The sequence below is a fragment of the Macaca fascicularis genome, chromosome 5, assembly GCF_037993035.2.
Source record: "Macaca fascicularis isolate 582-1 chromosome 5, T2T-MFA8v1.1".
NCBI lineage: Eukaryota > Metazoa > Chordata > Mammalia > Primates > Cercopithecidae > Macaca > Macaca fascicularis.
Genome location: NC_088379.1, coordinates 180,951,756 through 180,970,572, shown reverse-complemented (window position 1 = coordinate 180,970,572; position 18,817 = coordinate 180,951,756). Strand labels below are relative to the sequence as shown.

Below are 18,817 nucleotides of genomic sequence, written 5' to 3'. Positions count from 1 at the left end.
TTTATTAATAGGCATGCATATGAATAAACATTAAAAATATTACATAATATCATTATCAAGATCTATCCCATATTTTACCACGTGTATGTATCCACAAGGCCTCATTTTGTCACCTGGCTTTCTGCAGCCTCAAGTTCCTCAGCTCAAGTGATCCTCGCACCTCAGCATCTGGAGTACTTGAGACTACAGGTGTGCACCACCACACTCAGCTATTTTTTTTTTTTTAGCAAAAGTCTCTCCACCTTGTAGTGCCCAGGCTGGTCTTGAACTCCTGAGCTCAAACGATCCTCCCGCCTCCGCCACCCAAAGTGCTGGGATTACAGGCATGAGCCACTGTGCCCTGCCAAGCAAAAAAAATAAAAATAAAAAAATAAAAAAATTTGGCTATAAAAATTTTTAATGGATTTTAATAATTATGCTTACATACTTATAATTGCCTGTGCCAACTTTGCAGTTGTTTTGTGTTCAGATAGATCCCGAGTGACTAGATGAGTGCCTGGCACGTAATATGGACTCAATACACATCCGTTGAACTAATGAACGAATTATGCCTACTAGGACATTTTAATTAAGTGTGAAAATCTAACCTACACATCGTTTTCTAATATTACTGTTGACAAATACTTAATGCAATAATTAAGGAAATAGTTATGCTAAATTTTGTGGACATTCATTTCCATTTTAAAGATTTTTTCCCCCCATCTCTTCCAATTCCCAAACAAAAACTATCTCGGCCTCTGGAGTCTTCTCACACCACTCCTCTAACTAGAGGACTGAAAATAGGCCTTTGGCTGGGCAGAAACCAACAATATTTAAAATATAAAACTTATGAACAATGACAGAAGGAAAAAAAAAAACACAAAACTCTAAATAGGTTAACAGTGAGGCCAACTAAATCTGAGATTGAAAGTTCTGCCCAAGGTTTACACTCCCCAGACCGCGGCCACACCACTGGGCCCACAGTTTTGCATCCCTCAGTACCCGGCTCCGCGCTCCAAAGTCGGAGTAAAGCGGCAGCACGGGCGGCTGCGGCAGCGCTTGCGCAGGCGCTGATGTCTCGACCCGTAAGACTCCGCCGCGCCCCACGAGGCCGCCCCGCCAGCTCTAAGGCCCCGCCCCGCCTTCTGCTGTTGCCGTAGCAACCCAGAAAGCGCCATGGCTGCCGCCGGCTGGGGAAAAGGGTCTTTGACACTGACGGCGGCAGCCCTAGCCAAGTCACCGTCACTTTCGCCACAGCTAGCAGCTCCCATCCGAGGGAGGCCTAAGAAGTGTCTGGTCTATCCGCATGCGCCGAAGAACTCCCACCTGTCTCGTTCCGTTCTGCGTTGGCTTCAGGGTCTGGATCTCAGCTTCTTCCCCAGGAACATCAACAGGTGCTTGAGTAAGCCAGGCCTAGGCCCCCTCGGTGGGCGCCCCGCCTGCTTTCCGCCGCCTGCCAGGCCTCAGATTGCCTACCCTGGCCTGGCTTATGTTTCAAATCAAGACCCCTCACCCACGCATACACACGAAAATACTATTAGGGAGCAAGGGTTTAACAAAATATCAAGAAACATTTTGTTTACTCAATCAAGCAATCATTAAATTGTAGACAATATAGAATGCTTTGGTGACTACAAAAAATACTAAAATAGTCAAAGATTTTTCTTTAGTGACATTGGGCATTAATACTGGTAAGGATGGCCAGGCACAGTTCCTCATGACTGTAATCCCAGCACTTTGGGAGCCGAGGGAGGCGGATCACCTGAGGTCAGGAGTTCAGTAACAGCCTGGCCAACATGCTGAAACCCGATCTCTACTAACAATACAAAAATTAGCCCGGCGGGTGGTGGGTGCCTATAATCCCAGCTACTGGGGAGGCTGCAGCAGGAGAGGTCTTGAACCCGGGAGGCAGAGGTTGCAGTGAGCTGAGATTACGCCGCTGCACTCCAGCCTCGGTGGCAGGGTAAGACTCTGTCTCAAAAAAAAAAAAAATAAAAAAATAAATAAATAAATAAATATATATATATATATGTGTGTATATATATATATGTGTATATATATATAAAAATACACACACACACACATATATATATATATATACACACACACACTGGTAAGGATCAGTTTACCCTCTGTCAGAGATGGCATCTAGTTTGAGAGTTATCAACAAGTTTTTAAAGTTGCTGCTTAATTGTAGGCACTTTGTACGTAACTGGCAGTTAATATTTGCTCTGGGAATCCAAACTAAATTCTATAAAAATTAAGGCAATGAATCTTTTGTAGAACTCTGGTTTAGTCTCTCCTTATCAGAGAGGCATAGGTTCCAAGATCGACAGTGGATGCCTGGAACTGTGGTACTACAGAACCCTCTGTCAGAACACATTTCCGTGTATGTCTTCCATCCACAAATTCAATGCCTTTTTAAAAATCTTAACTAAGCACTTATCACACACTGTGGCTGAAAGTTTTTCAGTTTGAGGTGTGATGGTGAAACTATCAAGAATTTCTTTTTCTTCATATTTCAGGGATATAAGATTCATTCCTACCATTCTAAGCATTCTTACAACTTTCTATTAAGTTAAGAACTTTCATCTTTTCACCCAAAGGAAGAATTTTATGGTTTCTCTGTGGCATATCTGAATCACCAGCATCACTACTCTTGCACTTTGGGGTCATTATGAAACAAAATTAGAGTGACTTGCACACAAGCACATCACACTGTACAGTTGATCTGATAACTAAAAGTTGACTGATGTCTACAACATGGAGACTCTGGACAAAAGGAGGAGTCACATCCTAGGCAACACAGAGCAGGCTGGGAGATTTCATCACACTCCCAGAACAGAGTACAATTTAAAAGTTACAAATTATTTCTTGAATTTTCCGTTTAATATTTTCCGACTGTGGTTGACCCAAGGTAACTGAAACTGCAGAAAGCAAAACTGCAGATAAGCGGGGGACTAGTTTACTAATTTGTCTTCAGTATTTCTTACAAAGATGCCTCTGAAACTTTAAAGTGCATATGAATCACCTGGGAATCTAGTTGAACTGCGGATTCAATACAAATTAACAGGTTGGCTTCATCAAAAGAACACCAAAGCCTTTGAAATGTACATAATCTTAGTGAAATTCCACAGTAGGTTCTCCTTAGAGCAACGATCCAACAGCACTCATTTAACAAGATACTTTTAGTATGGAATATTAGGCTAGTGTTAATTATAATACAAACTGCATAATTAACTACACTTTATTTCATTTCCTAATTGCCATGGATCAGAGATTTTTCAAATGGCTTCCTAATTGCAGAAATATTCAGTATATATTACCCCTGGGAACTTGAATTATCATCCTTTGAAAATGGGACCTCTTTAAAAGTCAAGTTGGATAACTGGGCACAGTTGGAGAAGGTATGTTAGCAATCATTTACACTTTTCACTGTTAAGATGTTTGTTTTAAAGTGTGCCATCCTCGGAGCTTGCAGTGAGCTGAGATCCGGCCACTGCACTCCAGCCTGGGCGACAGAGCGAGACTCCATCTCAAAAAAAAAAAAAAAAAAAAAAAAAAAAAGTGTGCCATCCTAATTTCCTGGATCTCTACAGGTGTGTGTGTGACTGTGTGATACTGAGTTGGCAGCTTGTTCCTGTGTATCACAAAGTTTATTAAATTCCAACTGTTTATGTCATGAATCACCTATGAAATTGAGCATAATGATTTCCATTAGCATGATAAATACTGATTGGTTTCCCTGCTGAATATTGTCTTTTAATAACTAACGCGTTAAACACAAAAAATGACTTGATAGGTAAATAAAAGGATGATTAAAGTGAATTCATGGTACTTGGAGATTTTTATAGAATTTCTTATGATAAAAACATTTTCTTTCTACTATTAAAGTTCCTGGCAAGAAAAAAATTTAAATTACCTAAAGAACTAATCCATGGAACAATTCATTGTAAAGCTGGAGTGCCTGAAATATTGATAGAAGAGGTTTACACTTTATTAACACATCGAGAGTAAGTTCTTTGTAATTTCCTAGTGATACAATTTAATGTGAAACTTTTGATAATATAAATCTCATTACTACAATGTTGCTTGTCAACAGTATTTTATTTTTTATTTCCAGAATTAAAAGTATCCAGGATGACTCTGTGAATTTCACGGACTATAGTTACCAGAGGCATTTACCCCTGGTTTCCAGGTCTACAGCTTCAAAGTCTATTAAAGATAACATTAGGTTATCAGAATTACTAAGCAATCCCAACATGCTCAGCAATGAACTGAAAGCAGAGTTCCTCATCCTTTTACATATGTTGCAAAGAAAATTAGGCAGAAAATTGAATCCAGGTAAGTTTTCCTTGGAAACGGCTGAGTTCTTCCAACTCTGTCAGGCTATTCTTGAGCACAGATGAAAGAAATGTCTGCACTGGCCCATTTTGCTATTTTCTGTAACTGGTTTAAAGGGAAGTGACTTCTTTAATGCTAGCAGTGAAATGATTTATTAGCATTGGAGTGGTTTATAAATCAATTTTTTTGACGAAGGCATAGGTTAACATAGTATACAGACACTTCTTTTAGAAAAATGTATATGTTTATGAAAGATTCATGTAAACTTTCACAAGAAATAAGTTCACATATCAAGTAACTAAGGAGTTTAAAAGTTAAGCAGGACACTCATCCCTTGGGAAAAGCCTGGATTCCCATGATTCACTGGGGATGCTGTCTACAGTGTGGACAATGTTATCCTTTCCATAGTAGGCTTGTTCGGATGTAGATGGTAGAGCAGATTGGAACTATCATGGCAACTTTCCAGAGATACCACTGAAATCATTCTCTAAGTACCCAAACACAGCATTTGCCATCTGCATTGCCAGAATCACTGGCAGGTGGCAGAGTAATTGAACTTTCGCTCTATATTTGTTTGTTTGTTTTTCTAGCAGTTACTCAGGATACCACTCATGTATTGAAATCTTATTTCACTTGATTCCAGACATCTATAGAGACCACATCATTTCTGTGGCACCCAAACATTCAGGAAAAGAGGCAGATGTAGGTCATTAGGATTTCTCTCACCTGTGAACTTTTTCTGAAGAAAACCATTTTCTCTCTGGTTTCTAGCAAGAGAGGAAAGCACCAATTTTAACATGTCCTAAAATTGTGAGATGGATATTTTAGAGGTTTGGTCCTTCCTTACTCTGTCCATTCTTCCATGTCTTATATTTTGTTTTTTCTTCCTTGATTTTTGTCATCTCTGGCTTTACTCATGAATTCGTGAGAAAAGAAATAATTCAGGTCATTAATGAGGAGAATTTTATCTTGAAACACTTTGTATGTTTTTAAACATTAACACTTCGCTGTGATATTTATCACACATGCAAGTACATAATGTATATGTACAATTTAAAGAAGATGACTAACAATGAAAACACATTTGTATATCCCTACGCAGGTTAAAAAAATAGAACGTTACTAATGCCTTTACCTTCCCCTTTGTGTCCTCGGACTGCATTCTCCACATTCCCTTCCAAGGGTAACTACCATCCTGCTGCCTTTGTTTGTAATTTCCTTGATTTAAAAATCTAGGCCAGGCGCAGTGGCTCACGCTTGTAATCCCAGCACTTCAGGAGGCTAAGGCAGGCGGTTCATGAGGTCAAAAATTTGCTACCAGCAAGACCAACATGGTGAAATCTGGTCTCTAATAAAAATACAAAAATTAGCTGGGTGTGGTGGCGGGCGCCTATAATCCCAGTTACTGGGGAGGCTGAGGCAGGAGAATGGCTTGAACCCAGAAGGCAGAGGTTGCAGTGAGCCGAGAATGTGCCACTGTACTCCAGCCTGGGCGACAGAGCGGGACTCCATCTCAAAAACAAAAACAAAAAACAAAGAAAACACCAAACTATACTTACTATTTATATATTATTCTTTATTTCATTTACCTATATATAATATTTATATGTTATTTTTTATTTCATTCATATATATTTTTAACTTTAGTTGATTTTATGATACTCTGTAGTAGGCAGAATAAGCCCCCCTGTTATCCATGTCCTAATCCCTGAAACCTGTGAATATGATACTTTACATGGCAAAAGAGACTTTGCAGATGTAATTAAAGTTATGGACCCCAAGATAGGGTGTGTATGCTGGCTTATTCAGACCAGACCTGATCTAATCACAGAAACCCTTAGAAGCAGAGATCTTTCTTCAACTGGAATCGTAGGAGATCTGGAGTGTGATAGGGTCTCAATCTGCTATTGCTGCAAGAGACAACATGGAAAGCATGAGAAGGTATGTGGTGCAGCTTCCAGGAGGAAAGAATTACCTTGGGCTGAGAGGCAGGCAAAAAACAGGGGCCTCAGTCCTGCAAACATAAGAAACTGCATTCTGCCAACAAGCTGAGTGAGCCTGGGAGAAGATTCTTCCCCAGAACTTCCAGAAAGGAATGCAGCCCTGCCAATACCTTGCTTTCAGCCTCTGAGACTCTTAATAGAGGACCCAGACTTCTGTACCGTGAGATAAAAAGGGCTGTTTTAAGTTATGATATTTGTGGTAATTTGTTATGGCAGGAATGAAAATAGAATGCAAACTCCGTAGTTAACACTGTTCCCATAATGAGATTATAAATATATCCTCATATGTTTAAATTGATTAAAGTGAAACCTTTTAAGGTTTAAACCTTTTAAAGTTTAAGTTGATTAAAGTGAAAACTTGTAAACTGTTACTTCATCTGCAATCCACATGAAGAAGCGATTGTCTCAGCCCCACGTTTTGAGTAGTCTATCCTTTCCTCACTTATTCGTAAGGCCCTCTCGTGTTTCAGTTGGTGTGTAAGTATGGGTCTGTTTCTGAGCCCTCTATTCAACTTTGTCTACATGTGTGTCACTTTAGCATGTTGTCTTAATTATTATTGCTTTAGAATTAGTGTTGATACTTTGTAAAGTCTTAAAATTTGTTCTTCTATGAAGTGTTGTTTCTATTTCATCCACAGTAAATTTTATTGTTATGAATTTATTAATACTGCCCACTGTTATATGTATTCATATCTGACATACTATTTTGAGTTTTTTTTTTTTCCTCTTTTTCTGTTTATTGTTTTCTTGTTTTTTTTTTTCACTTTTTTTTTTAAATTATTATACTTTGAGTTCTAGGGTACATGTGCATAATGTGCAGGTTTGTTACATATGTATACTTGTGCCATGTTGGTGTGCTGCACCCATCAACTCGTCAGCACCCATCAACTCGTCATTTACATCAGGTATAACTCCCAATGCAATCCCTCCCCCCTCCCCCCTCCCCATGATAGGCCCCGGGGTGTGATGTTCCCCTTCCCGCGTCCAAGTGATCTCATTGTTCAGTTCCCACCTATGAGTGAGAACATGTGGTGTTTGGTTTTCTGTTCTTGTGATAGTTTGCTAAGAATGATGGTTTCCAGCTTCATCCATGTCCCTACAAAGGACACAAACTCATCCTTTTTTTATGGCTGCATAGTATTCCATGGTGTATATGTGCCACATTTTCTTAATCCAGTCTGTCACTGATGGACATTTGGGTTGATTCCAAGTCTTTGCTATTGTGAATAGTGCCGCAATAAACATACGTGTGCATGTGTCTTTATAGCCGCATGATTTATAATCCTTTGGGTATATACCCAGTAATGGGATGGCTGGGTCATATGGTACATCTAGTTCTAGATCCTTGAGGAATCGCCATACTGTTTTCCATAATGGTTGAACTAGTTTACAATCCCACCAACAGTGTAAAAGTGTTCCTGTTTCTCCACATCCTCTCCAGCACCTGTTGTTTCCTGACTTTTTAATGATCGCCATTCTAACTGGTGTGAGATGGTATCTCATTGTGGTTTTGATTTGCATTTCTCTGATGGCCAGTGATGATGAGCATTTTTTCATGTGTCTGTTGGCTGTATGAATGTCTTCTTTTGAGAAATGTCTGTTCATATCCTTTGCCCACTTTTTGATGGGGTTGTTTTTTTCTTGTAAATTTGTTTGAGTTCTTTGTAGGTTCTGGATATTAGCCCTTTGTCAGATGAGTAGATTGCAAAAATTTTCTCCCATTCTCTAGGTTGCCTGTTCACTCTGATGGTAGTTTCTTTTGCTGTGCAGAAGCTCTTTAGTTTAATTAGATCCCATTTGTCAATTTTGGCTTTTGTTGCCATTGCTTTTGGTGTTTTAGACATGAAGTCTTTTCCCATGCCTATGTCCTGAATGGTACTACCTAGGTTTTCCTCTAGGATTTTTATGGTATTAGGTCTAACATTTAAGTCTCTAATCCATCTTGAATTAATTTTCATATAAGGAGTAAGGAAAGGATCCAGTTTCAGCTTTCTACTTATGGCTAGCCAATTTTCCCAGCACCATTTATTAAATAGGGAATCCTTTCCCCATTTCTTGTTTCTCTCAGGTTTGTCAAAGATCAGATGGCTGTAGATGTGTGGTATTATTTCTGAGGACTCTGTTCTGTTCCATTGGTCTATATCTCTGTTTTGGTACCAGTACCATGCTGTTTTGGTTACTGTAGCCTTGTAGTATAGTTTGAAGTCAGGTAGCGTGATGCCTCCAGCTTTGTTCTTTTGACTTAGGATTGTCTTGGAGATGCGGGCTCTTTTTTGGTTCCATATGAACTTTAAAGCAGTTTTTTCCAATTCTGTGAAGAAACTCATTGGTAGCTTGATGGGGATGGCATTGAATCTATAAATAACCTTGGGCAGTATGGCCATTTTCACGATATTGATTCTTCCTATCCATGAGCATGGTATGTTCTTCCATTTGTTTGTGTCCTCTTTTATTTCACTGAGCAGTGGTTTGTAGTTCTCCTTGAAGAGGTCCTTTACATCCCTTGTAAGTTGGATTCCTAGGTATTTTATTCTCTTTGAAGCAATTGTGAATGGAATTTCATTCATGATTTGGCTCTCTGTTTGTCTGTTACTGGTGTATAAGAATGCTTGTGATTTTTGCACATTAATTTTGTATCCTGAGACTTTGCTGAAGTTGCTTATCAGCTTAAGGAGATTTTGGGCTGAGACAATGGGGTTTTCTAAATATACAATCATGTCATCTGCAAAGAGGGACAATTTGACTTCTTCTTTTCCTAACTGAATACCCTTGATTTCTTTCTCTTGCCTGATTGCCCTAGCCAGAACTTCCAACACTATGTTGAATAGGAGTGGTGAGAGAGGGCATCCCTGTCTTGTGCCAGTTTTCAAAGGGAATTTTTCCAGTTTTTGCCCATTCAGTATGATATTGGCTGTGGGTTTGTCATAAATAGCTCTTATTATTTTGAGGTACGTTCCATCAATACCGAATTTATTGAGCGTTTTTAGCATGAAGGGCTGTTGAATTTTGTCAAAAGCCTTTTCTGCATCAATTGAGATAATCATGTGGTTCTTGTCTTTGGTTCTGTTTATATGCTGGATTATGTTTATTGATTTGCGAATGTTGAACCAGCCTTGCATCCCAGGATGAAGCCCACTTGATCATGGTGGATAAGCTTTTTGATGTGTTGCTGAATCCGGTTTGCCAGTATTTTATTGAGGATTTTTGCATCGATGTTCATCAGGGATATTGGTCTAAAATTCTCTTTTTTTGTTGTGTCTCTGCCAGGCTTTGGTATCAGGATGATGTTGGCCTCATAAAATGAGTTAGGGAGGATTCCCTTTTTTTCTATTGATTGGAATAGTTTCAGAAGGAATGGTACCAGCTCCTCCTTGTACCTCTGGTAGAATTCGGCTGTGAATCCATCTGGTCCTGGACTTTTTTTGGTTGGTAGGCTATTAATTATTGCCTCAATTTCAGAGCCTGCTATTGATCTATTCAGGGATTCAACTTCTTCCTGGTTTAGTCTTGGAAGAGTGTAAGTGTCCAGGAAATTATCCATTTCTTCTAGATTTTCCAGTTTATTTGCATAGAGGTGTTTATAGTATTCTCTGACGGTAGTTTGTATTTCTGTGGGGTCGGTGGTGATATCCCCTTTATCATTTTTTATTGCATCTATTTGATTCTTCTCTCTTTTCTTCTTTATTAGTCTTGCTAGCATTCTGTCAATTTTGTTGATCTTTTCAAAAAACCAACTCCTGGATTCATTGATTTTTTTGGAGGGTTTTTTGTGTTTCTATCTCCTTCAGTTCTGCTCTGATCTTAGTTATTTCTTGCCTTCTGCTAGCTTTCAGATGTGTTTGCTCTTGCTTCTCTAGTTCTTTTAATTGTGATGTTAGAGTGTCAATTTTAGATCTTTCCTGCTTTCTCTTGTGTGCATTTAGTGCTATAAATTTCCTCTACACACTGCTTTAAATGTGTCCCGAGATTCTGGTATGTTGTATCTTTGTTTTCACTGGTTTCAAAGAACATCTTTATTTCTGCCTTCATTTCGTTATGTACCCAGTAGGCATTCAGGAGCAGGTTGTTCAGTTTCCATGTAGTTGAGTGGTTTTGATTGAGTTTCTTAGTCCTGAGTTCTAGCTTGATTGCACTGTGGTCTGAGAGACAGTTTGTTATAATTTTTGTTCTTGTACATTTGCTGAGGAGTGCTTTACTTCCAATTATGTGGTCAATTTTGGAGTAATTGCGATGTGGTGCTGAGAAGAATGTATATTCTGTTGATTTGGGGTGGAGAGTTCTATAGATGTCTATTAGGTCTGCTTGCTGCAGAGATGAGTTCAATTCCTGGATATCCTTGTTAACTTTCTGTCTCGTTGATCTGTCTAATGTTGACAGTGGAGTGTTGAAGTCTCCCATTATTATTGTATGGGAGTCTAAGTCTCTTTGTAAGTCTCTAAGGACTTGCTTGATGAATCTGGGTGCTCCTGTATTGGGTGCATATATATTTAGGATAGTTAGCTCTTCCTGTTGAATTGATCCCTTTACCATTATGTAATGGCCTTCTTTGTCTCTTTTGATCTTTGATGGTTTAAAGTCTGTTTTATCAGAGACTAGTATTGCAACCCCTGCTTTTTTTTGTTCTCCATTTGCTTGGTAAATCTTCCTCCATCCCTTTATTTTGAGCCTATGTATGTCTCTGCATGTGAGATGGGTCTCCTGAATACAGCAGACTGATGGGTCTTGACTCTTTATCCAGTTTGCCAGTTTGTGTCTTTTAATTGGAGCATTTAGTCCATTTACATTTAAGGTTAATATTGTTATGTGTGAACTTGATCCTGCTATTATGATATTAACTGGTTATTTTGCTCATTAGTTGATGCAGTTTCTTCCTAGCCTAGATGGTCTTTACATTTTGGCATGTTTTTGCAATGGCTGGTACCGGTTGTTCCTTTCCATGTTTAGTGCTTCCTTCAGGGTCTCTTGTAAGGCAGGCGTAGTGGTGACAAAATCTCTAAGCATTTGCTTATCTGTAAAGCATTTTATTTCTCCTTCACTTATGAAACTTAGTTTGGCTGGATATGAAATTCTGGGTTTAAAATTCTTTTCTTTAAGACTGTTGAATATTGGCCCCCACTCTCTTCTGGCTTGTAGAGTTTCTGCCGAGAGATCTGCTGTTAGTCTGATGGGCTTCCCTTTGTGGGTAACCCGACCTTTCTCTCTGGCTGCCCTTAAGATTTTTTCCTTCATTTCAACTTAGGTGAATCTGGCAATTATGTGTCTTGGAGTTGCTCTTCTCGAGGAGTATCTTTGTGGCGTTCTCTGTATTTCCTGGATTTGAATGTTGGCCTGCCCTACTAGGTTGGGGAAGTTCTCCTGGATGATATCCTGAAGAGTGTTTTCCAAATTGGTTCCATTTTCCCCCTCACTTTCAGGCACCCCAATCAGACGTAGATTTGGTCTTTTTACATAATCCCATACTTCTTGCAGGCTTTGTTCATTTCTTTTTCTTCTTTTTTCTTTTGGTTTCTCTTCTCACTTCATTTCATTCATTTGTTCTTCAATCGCTGATACTCTTTCTTCCAGTTGATCGAGTCGGTTACTGAAGCTTGTGCATTTGTCACGTATTTCTCGTGTCATGGTTTTCATCTCTTTCATTTCGTTTATGACCTTCTCTGCATTAATTACTCTAGCCATCCATTCTTCCACTTTTTTTCCAAGATTTTTAGTTTCTTTGCGCTGGGTACGTAATTCCTCCTTTAGCTCTGAGAAGTTTGCTGGACTGAAGCCTTCTTCTCTCATCTCGTCAAAGTCATTCTCCGTCCAGCTTTGATCCGTTGCTGGTGATGAGCTGCGCTCCTTTGCCGGGGGAGATGCGCTCTTATTTTTTGAATTTCCAGCTTTTCTGCCCTGCTTTTTCCCCATCTTTATGGTTTTATCTGCCTCTGGTCTTTGATGATGGTGACGTACTGATGGGGTTTTGGTGTAGGTGTCCTTCCTGTTTGATAGTTTTCCTTCTAACAGTCAGGACCCTCAGCTGTAGGTCTGTTGGAGATTGCTTGAGGTCCACTCCAGACCCTGTTTGGCTGGGTATCAGCAGCAGAGGCTGCAGAAGATAGAATATTGCTGAACAGTGAGTGTACCTGTCTGATTCTTGCTTTGGAAGCTTCCTCTCAGGGGGGTACTCCACCCTGTGAGGTGTGGGGTGTCAGACTGCCCCTAGTGGGGGATGTCTCCCAGTTAGGCTACTCAGGGGTCAGGGACCCACTTGAGCAGGCAGTCTGTCCCTTCTCAGATCTCAACCTCCGTGTTGGGAGATCAACTGCTCTCTTCAAAGCTGTCAGACAGAGTCGTTTGCGTCTGCAGGGGTTTCTGCTGCGTTTGTTATTGTTTACTGTGCCCTGTCCCCAGAGGTGGAGTCTACAGAGACAGGCAGGTTTCCTTGAGCTGCTGTGAGCTCCACCCAGTTTGAGCTTCCCAGCAGCTTTGTTTACCTACTTAAGCCTCAGCAATGGCGGGTGCCCCTCCCCCAGCCTCGCTGCTGCCTTGCCGGTAGATCACAGACTGCTGTGCTAGCAATGAGGGAGGCTCCGTGGGCGTGGGACCCTCCCGGCCAGGTGTGGGATATAATCTCCTGGTGTGCCCGTTTCCTTAAAGCGCAGTATTGGGGTGGGAGTTACCCAATTTTCCAGGTGTTGTGTGTCTCAGTTCCCCTGGCTAGGAAAAGGGATTCCGTTCCCCCTTGCACTTCCCAGGTGAGGCGATGCCTCGCCCTGCTTCAGCTCTCACTGGTCGGCTGCAGCAGCTGACCAGCACCGATTGTCCGGCACTCCCTAGTGAGATGAACCCAGTACCTCAGTTGAAAATGCAGAAATCACTGGTCTTCTGTGTCGCTCGCGCTGGGAGTTGGAGACTGGAGCTGTTCCTATTCGGCCATCTTGCTCCGCCCCCCTCTTGTTTTCATCTTACCTATCTTTTCTTTTTTGGACCAAATTTTTTTCCAAAGATTTTTTTCCCACTAATTTTGAACATTTTAAATCTCTACTCTTTTTAGTGCCAATCTATACATTTTAGCATGCATACTTATCTTAGTCTAAAATTAATATCTTCACTCTCTTCCTGAAACTGCAAGGACCTTAGAACACTATGACACGGATCCCTCCCTGCCACCCCTTTACCTCCTTTCAGTGCTTTCGTTGTCTGGCATTTTAGTTCTGTCCAGTTATATTTTAACACCACAAATCAGACATCACTGACTTTTGTTTAAAAGTCTATCTTTGTAAAAAATTAACCTGCATCTCTGTTGTCTTTTGAACACATTTGTTCTTTAGCTACACGTCATCTCAACCTTTCCAAATCTTGAACAGTACTCTTTCTCCAGTCTTGATTCCTGAGACTGCTGATTTTAAACGTTTCTCATTTGTGGCCAAAGTAATTAATTATGATAATTATAGTTCTGGCAATGTTACTGACCAGAGTTGTGTTTAGTGTTGATAGAGTATGACTGGTGAGTAGCAATTAACTTAGCAACTTCTTCAAGCCTCAGTGAAGGATGAGCTGCAGATGCAGAGGAGGAAGTGATCTTTAGAAGCACAAGGAAATTGCCCAAGTATTTCAGCTTACAGGATTAGTTAAAAAGAAATATGGGAAACATGGAAATAATTTTAATTCACAATTTTTATCATATAAAATGTTTGCAAAATGAAAGGTACTATATGATTTTATCAAATATAAAACTAGATAAAACTAACCTACGATGATAGAAGTTAGGATAGCACTTTCCTTTTAGAATACTGTCTTGGAAAGACATGAGGGGTCTTTGGGGTACTGGTAATACATCATTTCTTGATCTGGATGATGGTACCCTCAGTGTATTCACTCCACAAATTCATGGGAGTGAACTACACTTATTGTTTCTTTACCTTTTTGTACATTATAATTGAATAGAAACTTACCAAAGACTAACAGGAACATAAACACATTACCTTTAAAGTAATTATTTTGTGTATTAAATATATTGTGAGCAATGCGGGGAGGGATTATTAATCTATGTATTCACACTACTCAGGAATATGATAAACAGAAATTTAAATGATTTACTGAATTTTTAAATTATGGCGTCTTACTTTGACAATGGCCATTATGACTTTTTAAGAAATAACTTCTGTGTTCATATTTTATAGAATGGTTTGACGTGAAACCAACAGTGGGAGAAGTTACTCTCAATCACCTTCCTGCTCAAGCCTGTGGGCACAGATATAATTCCAAAGTTACAAGAGGAAGAGTTGCCCTTGTTTTACGTAAGTTTTAACTCTTTGCTTCTTAAAATTGATTGTTTTTTTTTTGCTTGACTTTCTTCAATTAAAGTTTTTAAAAACGGTTAAATAGTTAAAATGTTGGTGTAGGTCAACTTTCAGTCCTACACTGTCAATTACATTGGTATGCAGTTCTTTATGGTAAGTGGAGGGAACATGTGGTCCGCTAAGTCGCTGCCCCTCCCCAGCCTGCTACAATCAGATCCACTTGAGTTCTGATTTATGCTTAAATAGGTGAGTCTGAAAAACGTCAGGGTCATAGACTTGAAAGCTCAGTTCTTTAGTAGTCAGAAGATGAGTCCGTGAGTCCTGAGACAGATATAGATACTTGCATACTAAGAATTCTCAATCAGTTGTATTACGAGAAGTCACTTGATTAAACCCTGTTAATTCAGAAAGCATTTATACGACACCAAACTCTAGCCCACGGTCCAAATTCAGCCTGTTGTCTATTTTTGTATAGTTCACAAGTTAAAAATAGTTTTTACTTTTTTTTTGGAGATGGAGTCTCACTCTGTCACCCAGGCCGGAGTGCAGTGGTGCGATCTCGGCTCATTGCAACTTCCACCACCTGGGTTCAAACGTTTCTCCTGACTCAGCCTCCTGAGTATCTGGGACTACAATGCACGCTGCCATGCCTGGCTAATTTTTTGTATTTTAGTAGAGATGGGGTTTCACCGTGTTGCCCAGGCTGGTCTCGAACTTCTGAGCTCGGGCAATCCGCCCTCCTCGGCCTCCTAAACTGCTTGGATTTAATGGTTTAAAAAAAAAAAAAATCAAAAGAATAATAGTAATTCCTGACACATAAAAATGCTATGAAATTCAAGTTCCCGTGCTCATAAATAACAGGGAACAGAGCCACTCCTGCTCAATTTATGCCTTGCGTATGGCTCCTTTGACACTACAACAGTTGGTTTGAGTAGTTGCCAAAGTGACTGTCTAGCCTAGAAAGCTGAGTTGCCAGATTTAGCAAATAAAAACACAGGACAATGCAACAAATACGTTTGAGGACATATTTAGGACATATTTTTACTAAAAATTATTCACTATTTATCTGAAATTCAAATTTAACTAGGTGTCCTATATTTTATCTGGCAAGCCTACCACAAAGCCTAAAATATTTACTCTCCAGCCCTTTACAGAAAATGTGTGTGGACCTCTGCTACAGATTATGCTTCCTGACCTGTTGAGGCATTTCACCGGGGATAAAAGTTCTTTGTTTACATAGAGTCTTTGAGAGCCCTGCCAATTTTCCTTTTTTTTTAAACAAAAACAAAAACGAAAAAAAACTTATGATTTTCCAGAACCTTTAATATGCTAATATGCATTGTAAATACTAAAGAGAAGAGAGGCAGAATGAAGTGTTTTCCAAACTCTATTTGATCACACATCACTATTTGGTTTTGCTTTGCTTAATGGTCTTGTATAACTAGTGTTCCTCATAGCACACTTTTTAATGTCCAAACATCAGGCCAGCCCATCAAAATCCCGTTAACTCTTCATCCACCTGAGGCATAGTAAGCATAATAGAACCAACGGAAGTGGATAACAATGTTTCAATGGGCCAGGCGCGGTGGCTCACGCCTGTAATCCCAGCACTTTGGGAGGCCTAGGTGGGCGGATCACGAGGTCAGAAGATCGAGAAAATCCTGGCTAACACGGTGAAACCCCGTCTCTACTAAAAATAAAAAAATAAAAATGAAAAAAATTTAGCTGGGCGTGGTGGCGGGCACCTGTAGTCCCAGCTATTTGGGAGGTTGAGGCAGGAGAATGTCGTGAACCCGGGACGTGGAGCTTGCAGTGAGCCGAGATCGCGCCACTGCACTCAAGCCTGGGTGACAGAGTGAGGCTCCATCTCAAAAAAACAAAACGAAACAAAACAAAACAAAACAAATGTTTCAATGAATAAAATGCATCCATAGTTTCACCTTTAGATTCTAGGAATATATCCTGTCCTTCAGCCTGCCTTAACTTCTTCTGTTGCTGACATTTGTGGCGAAAGTTCCAGCAGGGAGGGAGGTGAAGCCACAGGGGTAGGGTGAGCATGGGAGGAGGGGATCAGGAGGTATGGAAAGGAAACTGCAGGTAAGTTTTGTTTTTGTGTTTAACTTCCTTGCCTCATTCCCCTTATGACTGACTGAATTTCACCGGGGCAGGGAAAGAGCAGGGCCACCTGCTTTGGGACCTGCAGTGAAAGGTAGAAAGTAGTAGTGATGAGTCACAGCACGGCTTCCTTCCTGTGTAAGAAAGAGATGCAAATAGACTAGAGACAGAAACTGATGCCTGCTGATATTTGAATTGCTAAAGAGTATTTCTCATTTTCGTTATCTTTTTTGAAAATCTTCAAGGTGCACATACGAGGTTTTAGAAAAACTACATGCTATCATTACTTCAGATCAGGATTCCAAGTAAAATGAATTTTTGCTTTTACAATTTTAATAATGTATAAGCTGCCATAAATAACTCCTCCCATTTTATTCTCTACTGCTCTTTTTTACAATTCTCTGGATGCTCTTTTATGATTCGCTTTCACCTCAATAGTCTTGCTCTCTTTGGAAAAAGAGATGGTTTTATGGAAGCCTTCACTGGACAAGGTAGATCAGGATGGGAAGGTGAACATACATTTATTTTTTTTACTTGTCTCAATCCAGATATATACTTGGATTCTCTTAATCTAGGCACACAGTAAATTAATCAATGATGTGGATTCAGCTTTGGTAATTATATGGATGAGAACTATTAAGTGTTAAATCTTTTTTTTCTAAATTTGTTCAAAGGATTTCATTTAATTTCTGAAAAGAGGGTAAATAGTTCAGGTCAGTTATCATAGTTTGATAGTTAATGGAAGGAGGAGATGCAAAAACACTAGACTGTAGGAACTTAACTCTACGTTACCATCTAAGATTTCATATAATGACACTGAAATCACAGGCTGTTCATCTGAAAATCTTCTAATTATCAAACAGGGTGGCCAAAATTAATCATAATATAGGTTATTACCTTTGCTTTTTTCTTTTTATAACACTCAAGTTCCTCTACTTTTTTACCTAAATTTAGTATCTAGCAAAATTATGGGTCAATGGAATATAGATGTCTTAGTTGCCACTGGCCCCTCCCATTAGAACTGAGTGACCTAAAGAGTCTGGGTGGCTAGCTGGAATGCCTCAGTGTAATCAGAGTTCCAAAAACTGTATTATGAATCATGGACATTTGTCAAATCTAAGTATAAAATTGTGCTACTGTTGCCTCAGCTGCTTTCTGAAGCAATATCTAAGAATAGTTGGGTCATATTCAGTATCAGATGCACCAAAATAAACCCTGGAGATTTTTAGGCTGATGACTTTTGGAAGTGGCTGACATTCAGACTTTTTTTTATCCATGAGTACTATAATCCGTGATTTAAATATTCTTGTTTACCAGGCATTTAGATTAACTGTGCTCAACCTGTTGCCAATCATTCTGCATATATTTGATATATTAGACATGTTGATGCTTGTATAAATATTTAGTAACCATGAATTGATTTTAATTTTATTTAAATGCCCCAGCAAATATAGGTAATGGTGGCAATTCAAATAGAGAAATACATGTGAAGCAAGCTGGACAACATTCTCATTACTCTGTTATGAAACCTATCAGAAACATGGAAAAGAAACCTTGAAAAGCACCTGTCAAATGGCTTTGAAGAAATGATGCCATCATCTCTCGCCATAATAAAGAATCGCCCAGTATTGAATGCATTTCAATAATAAATAGAGTGGTGTCTTTTCCATAATTGTGTTAAAGAACATTTCTTTTCCATTCGTTTATTAAACTCCTATGCCAGGTACTGTTGAAAATACAAAATTAAATAAATTAATACAGAATGAGCAAAAATAATTTTAAAGGTATAAACATAATTCACCATGATGAGTAAGAGTTCTTTCTAATAATTTTGTAGGAATGGTAAATCTACTTCTTAATATGTTTTCCTTATTAGAAATTAAAAGTTACTGCTTTGCCTATTATATAGTTACATCACATTCATTAATTAAATTTTATTCTGAATGATTATTATACTATGGCCCATAGAACACCTTGATCATCTCTAAGAACAGCCTGAACTTAAACCATTAAAAAGATAGGTGTCCCTTCTTTTGAAAACAAGTTGTGGGGAAAGAAAATCATCCTTTTCTTGGAACTTGGTTCTGGTGTTTA

General features: G+C 39.3%; 1 protein-coding gene across 1 annotated transcript; it reads left to right on the top strand.

Annotated features, from left to right (window-relative positions):
* Positions 1-1,132: 1,132 nt before the first annotated feature.
* Positions 1,133-18,392, top strand: SPATA4 (spermatogenesis associated 4). The gene is made up of 6 exons (XM_045393078.2): positions 1,133-1,373; positions 3,257-3,386; positions 3,874-3,992; positions 4,103-4,323; positions 14,489-14,605; positions 18,169-18,392. The coding sequence occupies exons 1-6, from the start codon at positions 1,156-1,158 to the stop codon at positions 18,279-18,281; spliced, it is 918 nt and encodes a 305-aa protein (XP_045249013.2). The 5' UTR covers positions 1,133-1,155; the 3' UTR covers positions 18,282-18,392.
* The last annotated feature ends 425 nt before the right edge of the window (positions 18,393-18,817 follow it).

Bases quoted from the DNA above. Each gene is read 5' to 3' on its own strand.
- SPATA4 (XM_045393078.2), top strand. From the start codon at position 1,156: ATGGCTGCCGCCGGCTGGGGAAAAGGGTCTTTGACACTGACGGCGGCA. The intron at 3,993-4,102 runs GTAAGTTCTTTG...TTTTATTTCCAG, and splicing joins ACTTTATTAACACATCGAGA to AATTAAAAGTATCCAGGATG. The intron at 4,324-14,488 runs GTAAGTTTTCCT...CATATTTTATAG, and splicing joins AGGCAGAAAATTGAATCCAG to AATGGTTTGACGTGAAACCA.